Here is a 16,806-nt window from a genome sequence, read left to right as displayed (position 1 = left end):
GTCCCAGAGATGCTTATTCTTCTTGCTTGCTAAGACTTTTGAGCCTGCTCCTCCTACAAACTGTTGTATTTGTTTGCCCTGATGATTATGGCAATCCCATCCACTAATTACACCAGTGCATTGGCTCTGTACTGCGTCACCTTATTCATACAGTCAATGTCTGTTAGTGGATAATGCCTCGGCTGCATGCATAAACAAACCAGTCCCTGCAGATAACTTTCTCTATCTCTGCTTCTTTGTATTTCTCTCTCCATCTCTCTCTCTCTCTCTCTCTCTCTCTCCCTCCCTTTCTTTCTCTCTCTCATATGCTCTTTCTGGAAGCTGCCTCTCCCAGATGTACAGTATTTGTATTTAAATTTTATTCCAGAATTGACCCCAAAGTTTCATTATTTATTTGTTTGACTTACTTCTTCTTAATCATCTTTGGAGGAGTTAAAATAGTTTATGTTTTGCAGAAGTAGGAACACCTCTGGGCTCTAAGCAAAGTAACACAGTAATGTTAAGGAAAAATATACATTCATTTAATCTCTGAGCATAATTATTTGCAATAGATACATTAAGAAAGATACAGAGAAAGTTAATATAAAAACTATAATTTGTACAAAGATGAATAATACTATTACTACAACTATATAAAATACAACATTAAATAAAATACATGATACTGATATGAGGTTAAACAGACAGACATAGACAAACGCAGCTTATTCTCTCAATTCTCAATGCCAACTGCTGTCACTATGACTACTACTTTACTGCACTGACACTTAGATTAGCTCTGAGCTCTGAATTATCACAGCTGAGTCCAAATCAGACAAAACATCATGAATGACTCTCCTCACTGTTTGTTTACAGTGAAATAATCAAGCTACATGAGATCTGTCAACAAGCAACACAATTATTCTCTTTTTGAAACACTGAAACAGTATCCAGGCACCAAAAGAAATTATAATTCTGCAAACATGTAGTCATTTGCATGCTAATTTGCAATAGATTTGATGGTCTACTTTCTATGAAATCGCCCATGCTTAGGGCTGTCTGAAGACTAAATAAGATCAATATCATTTAATTATCTTCAGCTAAAAGGTTCTATACACTACAGCTGTAAAACACTGGATATAGTGACACAAAATACTTTAACTAATGTGAAAGAGGCATGAGCAAATTTAGATTTTAAAGAATTAAGTACATTTAAACCACTGAGCTACTCATTGCTTGGTGGTTCATGAACAGAATCTTTTAATTATTATGAAAAATAGTGGTGGAATTTAGTTTGAATAATGATAGTGATGATCATGACCGTCTAACAAAACAAAGTTGCTTCACTGGCTTTCAATGGCATATATACTTGTACATTAACTTCTTAATTTCTGGCACATTTGAAGTATAAAAAACAGTAGCTCTGTCATGGCCTCCTCTTATGTCAGCTTTTACATAAATAAGAGCCTTTTCACCAGTTCTATGCCTCTCTCCTCTCTCTCACTCCTCTGTCTGTCTCTCTCTCTCTCTCTCTCTCACTCTCTCTCCTTGATCCATCTTCTCTTTCTCCTCTCTCTCTCTTTTTCTCTCTCATGCACACCCACTCAGCGCCTGTCACACGAGGCCGAGGGGAGGAGGAGGAAGGTGGGTGCAGCATGACACGTGAAACAGAAAGGAACGGCTACATCCACAGCTCCACATTTTATTGTTTTATTCTTTCTCTGTCTCGAGATAAAGACACTGCTCGCTTCCCCCCGTCGACTCAAATCACTAGAACTATTGTGAATTTCTAAGGGCTTTGTTCTAGAAAATGAAGCGATTTGTTGGGAAGATCTTCTCTCTCCTCTCCCCCGGCTCTCTTGATTAATCTCTGCTAATTTCTGTTTAAATTAAGATGTTGTTAATTGGATCTAGCGAGGGGGGAGGAGAGAGGGGACTTGTGCTCAAAGCGAACCCAGCCTTGGTGATGATTTATGATCTGTAAAACATGATATGCCTACAGCAAGTATTATTATCCATTATATAAGCCAACATTATTGTAAGAAGACAGAGAAGATGAATCTTTCCTTGAGTGAAATCGAACTATTACACCAATGTTTGCTAATTACTGTTTGACTCATCCTATTTGATATTTGATTCATTCATATATATATATATATATTCACACAATCTAACATCATCAATGTACAAGAAATATTAACGGTACAAAAATGCAATTGATTTAATCTCAAATCTGTTGGAAAATGTGGGATAAAGCTTCTTAAATGTCAATTTCTATAGCATACACGTGGTGTTATTTTGAATAAATTCCTCATTCTTCATCCTAGTAAGAGGAAATGTGATTCAAAAGAAGTATTTTGGACTAGATCTTTAAGATGAAGATGTTACACCTCTCATCCAAGAGGTTTTCTCAATTCTCCAGATGACTCCCTCTGAAACTTTTGCTTTGTTTTTAAATGTACTAAATATTGAGGCTTTAAGTAGACCTAAAACTCCTATATTTTTATAGAAACACTGAACTGTACTTTGTGTGTCATTCCCAAGCCTGAATAACATGAATCATATTTTGAACATTCAGTAAATCTACAGTAAAACTGTATGCAACAAGATAATAATAATGGCTTACACTTGTAATGCACTTTTTTCAAAGCACTACACTATAGTCATTATTCATTCCTTTCCACACTTGGTGGTGGTAAGCTACTACTGTAGCTACAGCTGCCCTGGGGCAGCCTGACAGAAGCAAGGCTGCCAATCTGCACCATTGGCACAGATTGGCAGCCACACACCACTTTCATACTAGGCAATGTGGGTGAAGTGTCTTCACAGAATGAATGACAGAACTTGGTCCGTGCGGGACTCGATCCTCCAACCTTCGGGTTAGGGGACCAACACTCTAACCACTGAGCCACTGTCGCCCCAACAAGATGCACTTGAATGCACTGTTAAATCTAGAATAAGGCTGCATGCTGCAGATATTATCTTAGTAAGTCAAAGTGTTGTTCTTGCCTGCACACTACTGGTTGCCACGGTAACTTGCAGAGCTTTTCAGCTGACCTCAGTCTACTGCTGAGGTGCACTTTGCATGAGTTCTCTCCTCACACCATCCAACTCAAAATAACTGCTCCTATTCCAGCATTGGACTGTTTCCATCATTTTTAACAGACTGTTACCAATTACCATGATGTTTTTGTATTGTTGTTTTGTATTAACAGATGTCTTAAGTAATTTTAAACAACTATGAATGAATGTTGTCTAGCTCTCCTAGTGGTTTCCATTTGCATAAGTAGGATTTGTGGTGATAACTATACCCAGTGTATCAAACCATTACAAAAAATGAGACTGAACACAGTGTATTGCAAGTTGAAAAAAAGAGAAAAGTATATCACATGTTATTCTCTGGCATATTTTATATCTAGATTCTGTAGATACATCACAATTATGATTAGATGGTTATAAATAAACTATCTCTTAAGAAATGTAGCTGGGCCCCTCATTTATCCCAGTCATGTCTCGTCACACCCTTTATTCCTTTCACTTCCTGTATCCGTGAGCCAGTCTGCTGTCAGTATTCAGGCATTGTGCATCCTGGCATCCTGCATTGACTCTTCCTAACATCTTGCCTTATAAATATGTATAATCTACCCCTTTTTTTTTGTTAGCCATACCAGCGTAAATACCGGTAACTTCCACATTGTATTCTGTACAGAAGAAGTCTATAATGTGCTGCAAAAAGGAAGATTTCCTTTCAGTGTATTCTCACTTGATCAATCAACATGGTGGGTGGCATCAAATTACGAACCAAATGTCAGAATTTCTAAAAAAGAAAAAAATATTAAGTAGTCTACAATTGTCTCATAGCACTCATAACTGTCACTTTCCTATTTATTATTAATTAATATTTTTATTAAGGACACAGACCCCGGCTCTTTCCATTTTATAGTATCAGTCGTATGTTTTGTATGTGTGTTTGAATCTCTCTCCTTTCCCCATGTTATCCTGGCTGTGGGAGCCTCACTGAGGATTGGAAGAGCATTTTCCCACCTGGCCTGTCTCTCGTTTTCTGACATGACTGTGACTCTGTGTTTCTGAGACATTGATTATGTCAGTACTGACCCTGTGTTTGTTTGTCATGATCTTCTCATGTCACTGTAAAATTAGTTTCTTAGTTAAACTTGACCTTTGTTACTCTTTTGTTTAAACATTGCACATTACCTTTTGTTTGAATATTTTAGACCCCTTTAGTTTAGTTTACCTTTTACATTCCTGTTCATTAAATTAGTTCTTTATTTTACCAGTTTTCCATTTGTTTTTTTGTTACTTCCCTGACCCTAGACAAGCTGGGTTGCAACAATAGACATGCTTCATAGCTAAGATGATAAAATTCCAGTAAATGGAAGCACGACTAGAATGTCTATCTTTGGAATACGTGACGAAAATCACACAGGTAGCCAGGCTTGTTGCTGCCTGATCTATGGAGTTCAGCAGTGACCGAGTGCTCTGGTTCAAGAAGTAAATCTTCCATTCATTTTTTTCTATATACCTTTTGAAAAATGCAAATATTAAGAGTTCAAAGGCATCACAGAAACTAACCAGACGCTATATCCATAGTCCGGTCATTTTAAACCCAAAAAGTAAATTTAAAAACAAGATTCAGCAAAATCCTTTTGAGGAATGTCTATGGGAAGTTCCAAAACCAGGGGGTGGGTGGTCACTGTTAAATAATGTAGTTGCTTGAAAAGAATAAAACCTTGTGACCTTTTGCAGCATATTTTGAAGATAATTTACAGAATTTAAGTGTTATTGTCCGTATTCTGCAATCAAATCCTGATCTGTTACATCCCATCTTCAGTCCCTCGAGAGACAAATTACAGACTTCAATGGATTTTCAATTTTGTGTCAATGGTGCTAATTGCAATCTTATTACACTCCAAAGGTCAAAAACTAAAGGTGTGTGCAATAATAATAGACTATGTTTTGGGGAGTGAGTGTTTTTATGGCAGCCAATCAGTCACTGGTCAAACCTAGCACTGATTACTCCCAGAAATAGATGACGCTGTATTGACTGGTGGTAAAAATAGCAGGCAATCTGTGTAACCTGTCTAGACCTGATTGCCTGCTTTACATGTGCTAACCATGGCAGTGTAGTAAAAAATTCATACAGATCTTCTTAGAGCCCAATAGTTCCCATGGTAGCTTTTTATTGCCTTTGAGTTATAACTAGGGTTGTTCTGATACAACTACTCATACCAAATCACTGATCCAATACCACTCTGTATTTTCCAGAATGAGGACCCATAGATGTGCACACTGCCACTGTTTACTTCTGCAACTAATGCTCACAGAAGGTTGAATTGACGTTAATTTAGCCTTTGGTGTGGACACTGAACTTGGTAAAATAACTACAGAGCCTGACAACAGCCCAATACAAGCTTTGTTTACTCTGCATAATTTAACACATTTGAGCCATGTGTTAAATGTGCTTAAATCAGCACAACTTATCATCAAGCCCATTATACATTTGACGCTAATACTTCAGTCCTCAAAATCTCTTTTTTCTTGTACCGTGACAAAATTGAGTAGCCTACTGCTTCACACTATGCAGATATCGGACTGGTATCGACATCGGTGAGTACACTAAGTTAGAATGGTATTGGAACAAAACTAACTAAAACTACTTAACTGTTATGACAAGGGACACTGGAACGGGATTGGTTAAAACCTCCAGCAAAGGTCGATATTTTGTTTGGCGCGACCTGCTGTCTAAAGAATACACATAAAGCTTAATTTGAACATTTGAGGGTTAACTGTGACACATGACTACACAGCTCTCTAGATTTGTGGTTAAAAAAAGGCTGAGTTTATAGTAAATGTAAATTACATAATTTGGAGAAAAGAATCTCATTTGGCTTTATATATCGGTCAAAAAATATCGGCAGAGTTGATTGACCATCTGTTTCTCTAGATCCTAAACAATCTAACGCCATTAGCCATGAAAAAAACATATCAGCCAAAAAGTAGGTGCTTCTTTTTTGATTGTTTTGTTCACTTAAATGACACATCTGCAAAATTTTGCTGTTTGAGCTTTTAACCATGTAATAACATTGTTCCAGTATCAAACATACTTGGAGTTGTAATTTGCTTCAGTTTTTACATCCATAAATCATTGCCAGACACCTTTTTGTCATCAAATCATATTCAATACTACTGTGTAGTTACATGTCTGGGCATGTTCAATATTAGCTTAGACTATTTTTCCCCATGGTAATTCCCGCTGCTGCCAGTAGATGGCATCAGATTTGCAAAGGCAAACTATGGCCCGGGGGCCACACACGGCCCTTTGGGCTTATTAATCGAGCCTGCCAAACATCACCAAATTATATTAAAATAGGTAAGGGTAAACCATGTTCAATTTATCTTTTCAACAAGTTGTTGATCTTTTGGCACTTGATAAAACTGAATGTGAGTTTTTCTGGTGCGTTTATTTAACTGAAATTTAATAAATAAATGATTGGAAAACAATTTGTTCAATCAGCCTTGCATATTCATGCTTTGCTACATGTTACAGGAAAAATCTTCAATGTAATAAATACATATATGTCCTGGCCCGGCCCCTCTGTCTAATTTTAAAACCCATTGTGGCCCATGTGTCAAAAAGTTTGCCCACCCCTGGCCTAGGTGGAGTGCCCAAGCTTAAAGCTATTATTTTACTTTTTCACCACAATCTCACATCAACCCAGAACAAAGGTTCTTAAATATTAATGAAAATAAAAATAAATATCACATAAAAACAGTAGCAGCATTCTTGAAGTATTGCTGATTTCAAGGTGTGTTTTATCACTATCATACACTTGCATTATGGATAATGTTATAGATAATAGTTGTACTAAATACATCAGTTTTTTATGATGCAAGGTTTGTCCTCCTCCAGGATGCTTAAGTTCACAGTTTTCAGTGGTTGCCGGGGAGAACAGAGCATTTTGTGACTCTGAGTTGTGTTCTGACTAATGCTGCCTCAACACTTCAGTACGTCAAAAACTCTCAGTCATCAGTGGCCTTCTCGAGCTGCGTAAAGAGCATCCACTTCTCAAAGTCTCAGTGTAAAGATTTTTATTTATTCTGGATCTGTGCCTGTAACAATATGCACTACATATTCATACATTTGATTGTGTCTTCGCTCTGTCATCATTTTCTGACAGTTTGGATGAGGCATATGTGCTTTAATAGAGAGTTTTTTTTAAAGATAACATTTTTCCACTAAAACTTGAGAGCAGATACTACGCTCTCATGCATTCAAGACACTTGTATGGTTGTTCTGTTGTGAATGTTTCTAAATATTCTTGAGTTGAAAGGATACCATTTTCCTGCCAGGCGGAGTGTTGGGAAGGGAATCCGATGTAAAAAAAAAAAAACACAAAAAAAAAAAAAAACATGCCAAATCAATCTGCAAATCAGTGAGTTTTCTAGGTTTTGATTCTCTCCTTACTGCACAAATTCATCATGTTTTGCTGTCCTGTAAGAGTGTGTAATTAACATATAGAGGCAGTTTTTATGTCTTGGTTCCATTGTTTAGTGTGAAGAAGCACCACATTTTTAAAAGAACAGCATTGGCCATTGTTCACACAATCCCAAGGTGCGGCTCTTACTCATCAAAACCTGCTGTTTTGTCCACAAACATTTAACTAGCAGTTCTCTAGGGACAAGTGCAATCCTCACTACAGAGCATCCCTAAATAAAAGCGTGTTGTTGTTCATTCACTGACATCTTGTGGATGGGGCATTCAGTATTGAATTTTTCATCCACCATATTTAGGCATTACTTTTTGGCTTATATAACCGACTAAAACTAACAAATACTTTAAGTTGGCAAAATATTTTAAAAATTAACTGTGTGCTATTTGCTTGTCTCCAAAAATATGCTGCTGATTAGTTTAGAATGTGCTACAGTATGGCATTATATATATATATATATCTATTTCCATGGAAATGAGCAGGTGACCCAGTGACAAACTACAAGTAAGAATAGTTTAGTTTAGTTTAATAAATGAAAAATAGATACATTTAGAGTAACATCTATAAGGAGACATGAAGGTAGCAGATACCCTAGCAAATAAGTTACATCTGCACTTTTAATTTAATTTTATAAGTTCATAAAAGGTGTGCAGGTTTCACGTTACAAAAACAGGCTCTAAATTTGTTTTGCATGTACAATATGGTTGTGTGTCAGCCCTATATTTTATAATGATGGCTGCCTGAGGCCGGCCCGAGGCTTAGGGTTACAGGCGGCTATCTCCACTCACAAACCAATCATCTGCCCCCATCTCGTGCTGATAAACAGGGTTCAGGTCTGGTATGGCTGAAGCACTTTACCTGCTGGAAATAGATGAAACTGCCAGTGAAACGGATATTTGGGGTTGAAAAATAAAAGATGAATGCAATGGGCTGTTGAACTTCAAAGGCAGAGGGGAAAGTGAAAGACATACTATCATGATGGGTTGTAGTATATTGTTGTAGGAGAATCACATTCTTGTACATTTACTTTTACTCCAATACTTTCAGCTGCACCTGTGCTCGTACTTTACCCATCTCTGATTAAAAGCATCATACAATGACTAATCACCTTTTTTCTTATGTGACTGAGCATGGACTATCAACTAATGTAATTAAAACCACAACGCTGAACATATTTCTAATTGTCTCCTAATATTCATCACTAAAACCGACTCTCACTCATTAGGTAAATGCTATAAATACTCCACTTGCAGTAATTTGACTTGCATTTCATTGGAAACTTTTGGCTCAATACCAACCGCTGTAAATTATTCATGAGCACAGCTGTTCTGGACTCAGACAAAAAGAGGAGGAGACCAGAAAGAAAACATCTTCAATTTATCCATGTCATCTATAGGCCATCAGTTCAGAAAATCCAATGCATTTAAGAGACATTACAGAGCTGAATATGTTAGATTTGAAACAATACACAAAACTAATTTTGTATGTGCATATTTGAGAAAAGGGTGCTTCTCAGCCTGGATAAATGCAAAAGGCTTTGACAGGGTGGGCAAATGCTGTAAACCTATTGCAGATTTATCTCTATAGATCTGTGAGTATTCTTTTGTATTCTTGTCTCCAGGGAAACCTGTGGCCTTTTCTTCTTTGTGTGTGGAGGAGTATGTTGTGACCACCATGTCGTTAGAGATGGAGAAAACCATCACCAAAATTATGTATGACTTTCAAAGGAACTCTACGTCTGATGACGACTCTGGCTGTGCCTTGGAGGAGTACGTGTGGGTGCCTCCTGGCCTCAGTCCCGAGCAGGTAACACTCATTATGTTTACAGTTTACATGCATATATATATATATATATATATATATATATATATATATATATATATATATATATATATATATATATATATATATATATATATATATATATATATATATATATATATATATATATATATATATAGTGTGTGTATATGCTGCAATTACAGCTGCAAGTCAGATTTGATGGAGACCGTTTGTGAACTGCAGTTTTCAGATCTTGCCACAGATTCTCAATTGGATTTAGGTCCGGACTTTGACTGGGCCATTCTAACACATGAATATGTTTTGCTTTAAACCATTCCATGGTCACTTTGGCTTTATGTTTAGAATAGTTGTCCTGCTGGAATGTGAATTTCCACCCCAGTCTCCAAGTGTTTTGCAGACTCCAACAGGTTTTCTTCCAAGATTGCCCTGTGTTTAGGTCCATTAATCTTCCCATCAACTCTGACCAGCTTCCCTGTTCCAGCGGAAGAAAAGCAGCATGATGCTGCTCCCACCGTGTTTGACTGTGGGGACGGTGTGTTCAGAGTGATGTTAGTTTTCCTCCACATGTAGCATTTTGCTTTTAGGCCAAAAAGTTCGATTTTGGACTCATCAGACCAGAGCACCTTCTGCCACATGTTTGCTGTGTCCTCCAAATGACTTCTAGTGTACTGTAAACAAGACTTCAATTCAATTCAATTCAATTTATTTATTTTTGTAACGCCCAAAATCACAACAACAGTTGTCTCGAAGGGCGTTCATGTTTTGGTTGATGGGGGAAACCGGAGTACCCGGAGGAAACCCATCCAGACACGGGGAGAAACATGCAAAACTCCACACAGAAAGGCGACCCAGGGATCGAACCAAACCCTCTTGCTGTGAGGCATGAGTGTTGCCACTCAGCCACCGTGCTGCCTTCGTATGGATGGTTTTCAACAATGGCTTTCTTCTTGCCACTCTTCTATGAAGACCAGATTTGTGTAGTGCATGCCTAATAGTTGTCCTGTGAACAGATTCCCCCACCTGAGCTGTGGATCTCTGCAGCTCTTCCAGAGTCACCATGGGCCTCCTGGCTGCATCTCTGATGAGTGCTCTTCTTGTTTGTTCTGTATGTTTTGGTGGATGGTCATGTCTGGGTAGGTTTGCAGTTGTGCCATACTCTTTCCATTTCTGGATGATGGATTGAACAGTGCTCCTTGAGATGTTCAATGCTTGGGAAATCTTTTTAGATCCAAACCCCACTTTAAACTTCACCGCAACTTTTTCTCTGACCTGTTTGGTGTGCTCCTTTAACTTAATTTTGTAGTTTGCTCCCCAACACTCTCTTAACAAACTTCTGTGGCCTTCACAGCACAGCTGCATTTATACTGAGACAAGATTACACACAGGTTGACTCTTTTTAGTCATTAGGTCTGCATTCAGTCTTTCCAAAATCATCAGGGAACTTCTAAAAGCAGTTGGTTGCATTCAAGAAAAGGGGAACTGAATACTTATGCATGCTGCACTTTTAAGTTTTTTTAAATTTTTTTTTAAATTTGGAAATCTTTAAAATATTCCCTCCCACTTCACACTTGTGTGCCATTTGGTGTTGTTCATTCACATAAAATACTAAGAAAGTGTATTTAAATTTCTGGTTGTGACATGACTATGTGAAAAAAACAATGTGTGTGTGTGTGGGGGTGTGTGTGTGTGTGTGTGTGTGTGTGTGTGTGTGTGTGTGTGTATATATATATATATATATATATATATATATATATATATATATATATATATATATATATATATATTCAGACAGTTGGGGAGTGTGTACAATGTACAGTTTTCTTCTTCAGACTGTGTCAAATTGAACCCTAGCGGTCAGGCAAATGAAATTATTTTGACAATGAATTATGTGGCATTTTCCTTTTTTATCTGATGGAAATTCATGCATACCCAAACAGGACAATGGCTCTGTGCTGTTTTTAAAGCTCCTTCATGGTGTTTTTTCTGTCTTTTGTGGGAGCGCTAGAGGAAAGGGCAGGGGTGACGTACAAATTACTGCTGTCAGGCCTTTTGTGGTAGAATAATTGTAAGGACGTTTTTCAGCTGTCTACATTAACTGTGCTGGAGCTGAGTTCAGAGCCGAACAAGATGGTAACTGTGTAATCAATACAGAAAAGAAACACTTTCAATGTGTTTGTAAAATACCGTATCTACCTAAAATACCTGAAAAAGAAGTTTAAGACCATAGGACTACTGCAAATACCACTACAAGAACTTTAAATAGACTTGCCACTATTGAATGTGATAACAAATTTGGAAATTAAATGAAACTTATATCGATCCTATAGTGTTGCAGGATGCCACCAGTGCTACCTGGTGTTGTGTCCTTGAGCAAGATACTTTCCTCCTGTTTCTCCATGTACTGTACTGTTATATGACTATGTGATTGTGAAAGGATTTGAGTGCACAGATACACATTTTTAGTGTGACTATTGTTTTAGTGTGCTACACTTGTTTGATTGTGTGTTTTGATTGTTTTCCCTTTGCTTAGTTGGCATCAGAGTAGCCTGTTTTACACATGTAGTTTTAATTTGTCTTGTGTTGTTTTGTTGTGTGATTGAATGAGCAGGTTGCTGTGTAAACCCTGGAGTCTTTATTTAGCATGTGCATCTCTGAAGCAGCAGGCTCCCGTGCTCAGAGCAGATGACGGGCCACACTGATAACTGTGATTTTCTCCAGTAGTCAGCCATCTTGACAGGAGGCTGCAGTCGCTCTGATCCAACAGAAGGGGGAGAAGTGTCACTGTCTGCCTGTTGCCTTTTAATGCACTTCATTGTAATGACTTCTTGATGCCTCTTGTGATATCTCTCTGCATCATTAAATCAACAAAGATCTCCTTATTTTCTTCAGCAGCATCATTATCTGATCAAATCTAAGAATCACTGTACAGTGGTTCTCCAATTGTGGCACAGGAACTACTGGTGGTGTGTAGGGTCCTTTGCAAACATTGATTAATTCAGAATATATTGCATTCATATTTAGTTTTTTAAGTGACTATTTAGTTAAGAAATATGCTTGACTTGGTTTCTCCCTAGACCTGGTATATAGCTATTATAGATCTGGTTGACTGGTCATTTTTACTGGTTTTCTACAGCCATGCTTGGTACAATATGGGATATCTCATGGGTATCTTTTAGAACAGGAAGTTAGTCTGCCTGCCTTTGTGTCTACTGTATTTGTGTTTTAAATGCAATAAAAATAGGCTATTTGGAGGTGTTTCAAAGATAATCCAAAAGGGTGTATAGGGTCATGATGCATCAGAAGTACAAAACTCAAACTATCAAACTCTTCTTCTCTTTTCTAAAATGCTGTGAAATAAGGCAGCAATGACAAGCCTACAATAGCTCTTGATAAGTGCTTCAGCATCTTCATCTGCAATCAAACTCCTTCTATTTACCACATTCACATGGAAATATTCGAGTTGATTCTGGCCATGGCTATTACGCTCCACTGCAGTGTGAATATGAATTGCTGTAGTGCTGTGGAAAGTGTTATTTCTTTTACCTGTTACCTGGTGATGAAAATGTAATAGTTGTATCTTGTTGAAGGTTGGGTCGGCTGCGGCATTGTGCTACCTTATACATACCCAGGACAGATATTGTATTATGTATTTTTTATTTTCCTTAAAGATATTAACATAACTTCTGACTTTTACCATTGTCATTGATGGAAGTTTGTGAGCTTTTATCTTTGAAGTAGAAGTATTTTTGCGCACTCAGTTGAAAGATAGTGCCAGTTCCTTGCGATACAGCTAAGCTCTTCTTAGAACTTCTAGTTTTGTTTAGGAACCACTTTACACTTTACACCCTATACCTTAATAAGCTTTTATAAACCATGAACAAAGACTTCATAATGAACAAATAGTTCATAGTCGAATGTAGAATGATTCAGGCTTAGTAACTACTTTATTAGATGGTTCAGAGTTATGGTATTTATTAAGTAGTTGCTAATCCTGGATCATTCTTAGTAAACTATTCGTTCATTATGAATAAGGTGCTCTATGTATTTGCAATATTGTATTTTCTTCTAATGAGTCTAAAATTGTCAAATCATTTCTTAATTCTGCGTCTAGATCTACTGTACAATGCAATCTCTTTGTGCTCTGATGTATAGTTTTTTTGTGTTTCAGGTGCATCAGTATTATAACTGTTTACCCGAGGAAAAGGTCCCCTATATAAACAGTCCTGGAGAAAAGTACCGCATCAAGCAACTGCTCCACCAGCTGCCTCCGCATGACAATGAGGTGAGACCAAATACATGACACACTATGTTCTACACTGGAGCCACTTGACTAAACTGCAGACAAAGATTAATTATTGCAGTTGTAAAGATGGTTGGTAATAGACTGTTACCATATTAGTTGGTTGTTTACAATTTTTACATGTATTTTCCTTTTTTTTTCCATTGTGAAATGCATTTACAGATCTGTTTCCCTTGAACTTGAAAATCTTTGAATTTGATTGTATAATTTGACACCTTTTCATACTTTCAATCTGTATTTGCGTACATAGATAGATTTGTAATTTTTGTAAACTTTTTTGTTTTTTGTTTTAGGTGCGCTATTGTAACGGTCTAGATGAGGAAGAGAAACGTGAACTAAAGATCTTCAGTAACCAAAGGAAGAAGGATAACTTAGGCAGAGGCAATGCACGCCCTTTTCCTCTCACCATCAATGGGGCTATCTGTGATAAGGTACAACAAGAGCACAAGACCTCAATATGTATAATTATTATACAAGAGACTACAGTTGTTTTAACTTAAACTGTATTGTTAAAGCTGACTTGTTAACAGAGAACATTTTTATCTATATATCATGCCCTAAAATCCAAAACTGTGTGACCACATGGGCTTAAAGATGCACAATCTCCATTAAAATGTTATTCCCATGTCTGAAATGTTCCATAGTATTACATTAAACTCTTTCATTTATTCAGTTACAAGTATTTTTACAACTAAAACAGTCTTGAAAAACATCCATTCTTGCTGTGATCAGACCACGCTTCTCCCTGTAGCTTGGCCTGATGGCACCACCTGCTTGTCTCCATGGAAATAGATATGTTTAATGCCATACTATTCCATGCAACGCAATAACATCTTTATAGAGACAAGCAGGTGGGAGACCCTCCTCTAAAAAAGTCACACAGAGCTCCTTGAAAATAGATTATACTTTCATAGCAGTTTATTTTTATGTACTAATATATTTTGCTCTCCTGCAGTGTGGCGGTCAGATAAACGGTGGGGACATAGTTGTTTTTGCTGCTCGAGCCGGCCACGGGAAGTGTTGGCATCCCCAGTGCTTTGTGTGCAGTATGTGTGAGGAACTACTGGTAGATCTCATCTACTTCCACCAGGACGGCAAGATCTATTGCGGCAGACACCACGCCGAGAGACTCAAGCCCCGCTGCTGTGCCTGTGATGAGGTGCCTTTGGAAAACAGTGAAAGCTTTGGAATTTGGATAAACATGAGGCAAATCTGGTGTGAAAAGATGTCTCTGTATTCCTGCCATGTCTCACAGGCAGCTTGTTTCTCATTGTAATATACGGCAAGCCGGGAATAGAAATAATAAATGGGAACAAGACCAAGCTGTCAGTGTTAACTTTGATTTGTTTACTGATTTTAAAATGATGTGCAGTCAGGAGTCAGTCGGAAAATACTGCACTTTGATGTGTGCATTTACTAAAAAAGAGACATCATGAATCACACACCAATAAGGCATAAGGCATGTTTTGAGTGGTAATTTTGATTCTAGTTTGACCAAATTGTGGGCCAAATTGTGACAAGAGGTACCAGAATAGACATAAAGTTGAATAGCAAGTGGCTGGTCATAACATTATGTTTGAAACATGTGAATGAAATGATTGTAACAGACAGTTATTGTGGTCACTGGTAATAGTTATATATAGTCATTGCTCTTCTTACCTCTGTTTAATCAAATAGCCTCTCTTCTGTTCAAACCATCATATATACAGCAGAGGCTGTATGACCAAAGTGTGTTCATGAATCTATTGTCTGGTTTTACAGATAATCTTCGCTGATGAATGCACTGAGGCGGAGGGCAGGCACTGGCACATGAGACACTTCTGCTGCTATGAATGTGAAACAACGCTGGGGGGACAACGCTATATCATGAAGGATGGACGACCACACTGCTGCAATTGCTTTGAGTCCCTTTACGCAGAGTACTGTGATGCCTGTGGAGAGCACATAGGTATACCTGTACTATGTATACTTCTTTATTTTAGATGGCCATGTTCCATGTTCTGAAGAATGTGGCTACATAAAAAAACTGTATTTAAAGTAATCTAGCTTAAATTCAATACTGTATATTCCTAATGTTTTGGGGGGTTTTTTCAAGGAATTGACCAGGGCCAAATGACTTATGATGGGCAGCACTGGCATGCCACTGAAGAGTGTTTCTGCTGTGCCCACTGTAAGCGCTCCTTGTTGGGACGCCCCTTTCTGCCCAAACAGGGTCAAATATACTGCTCACGGTCCTGCAGTGCTGGACAGGTATGTAGCCTAATGATATAATGTACTTTAAAAGTGTCTAATCACATAAATTTACAAAGCATGCGGGTATAAATGTTTCATGTTTTGCTTAAGTAATTTATCTATTTGATAGGATCCAGATGAGTCCGATTCCTCTGACTCAGCCTTCCAGAGCGCCCGGTCTCGTGAGTCCCGCCACAGCACTAAAGTGGGTAAAAAGGAACGTCGTAACGCAGATCAAGAGCGTAGGAGCGGTGAGGGTCGGCAGTCTGCTCCTCCGATGCCAGACCGTCTCTCTGCTGAGATTGACCCACTGTCTGTGCAGATGGACCGTTTGAGTGTCTCCTCCAGTCAAACTCCCAGCAGGACACCTACCCGCACCCCCAACCGCACCCCAAGCCGTGCCCCGAGTCTGAACCAGGTATGGATGAGTCGTGATGACCCCTATGTGCCTTCAGCCTATGAGGGCCCTCAAAGAGACCCCTCGCCTACACCTGCACCCATTCACATGCTGGGTCCCAGACAAGGATACAACCCAAACACCAACGCTCATCCCCCAGCTCAGAGTCCAGGAAACGCAGGTAAAAGGCCTGACTCATGGGGGAAGGAGCAGGGTAATGCCAAAAGGACACCTATGGCAGCACTGAGGGGACATTCCTTTAATGAAAACTGGATGCACCACAGCCAGGATGAGTTTAGGCCCAACAAACTCCGTACACAAATGAGCTTCAATGAAGCGTCCAGTCAGAACCAGGGATTTTCCGACAAAAGGAGCATCAGCCTAGGCTTCCAGAGGGATGGCAGGCCCCCACTAACCCGAAGGAACCACATCACAGCTATGAGCTTCAACGAACCCCTTACTCCTCTAGAGCAGACACCACGAGGATCAATGGACTCTATTACTATGTCCAATACTGCAGGTAAGACCAGTGACTAAGTAAAATGCACTTGTACTATACACCCCTCTTTAATGGACCTGTAATA

At 38.4% G+C, this 16,806-nt stretch overlaps 1 protein-coding gene across 2 annotated transcripts in view; it reads left to right on the top strand.

Annotated features, from left to right (window-relative positions):
* Window positions 1-16,806, top strand: part of LOC117373704 (prickle-like protein 2) — a 34,183-nt gene that overhangs the window by 15,530 nt on the left and 1,847 nt on the right. Inside the window, exons 1-8 of one of the 2 annotated variants that reach the window (XM_055223055.1) lie at window positions 8,975-9,035; window positions 9,112-9,296; window positions 13,462-13,575; window positions 13,887-14,024; window positions 14,549-14,752; window positions 15,355-15,541; window positions 15,689-15,843; window positions 15,956-16,742. In XM_055223055.1, coding sequence (XP_055079030.1) covers window positions 9,165-9,296; window positions 13,462-13,575; window positions 13,887-14,024; window positions 14,549-14,752; window positions 15,355-15,541; window positions 15,689-15,843; window positions 15,956-16,742 — 1,717 coding nt within the window. In that variant the 5' untranslated portion in view covers window positions 8,975-9,035; window positions 9,112-9,164. Of the gene's footprint in view, window positions 1-8,974; window positions 9,036-9,111; window positions 9,297-13,461; window positions 13,576-13,886; window positions 14,025-14,548; window positions 14,753-15,354; window positions 15,542-15,688; window positions 15,844-15,955; window positions 16,743-16,806 lie in introns of those variants that run through there. The other variant, XM_033969792.2, reaches the window with a different exon arrangement.

The sequence above is a fragment of the Periophthalmus magnuspinnatus genome, chromosome 7 (assembly GCF_009829125.3).
Source record: "Periophthalmus magnuspinnatus isolate fPerMag1 chromosome 7, fPerMag1.2.pri, whole genome shotgun sequence".
In the NCBI taxonomy this organism is placed as follows: Eukaryota; Metazoa; Chordata; class Actinopteri; order Gobiiformes; family Gobiidae; genus Periophthalmus; species Periophthalmus magnuspinnatus.
Note: the sequence above shows the minus strand (reverse complement) of the source record. Positions and strands in the feature narration are given on the sequence as shown.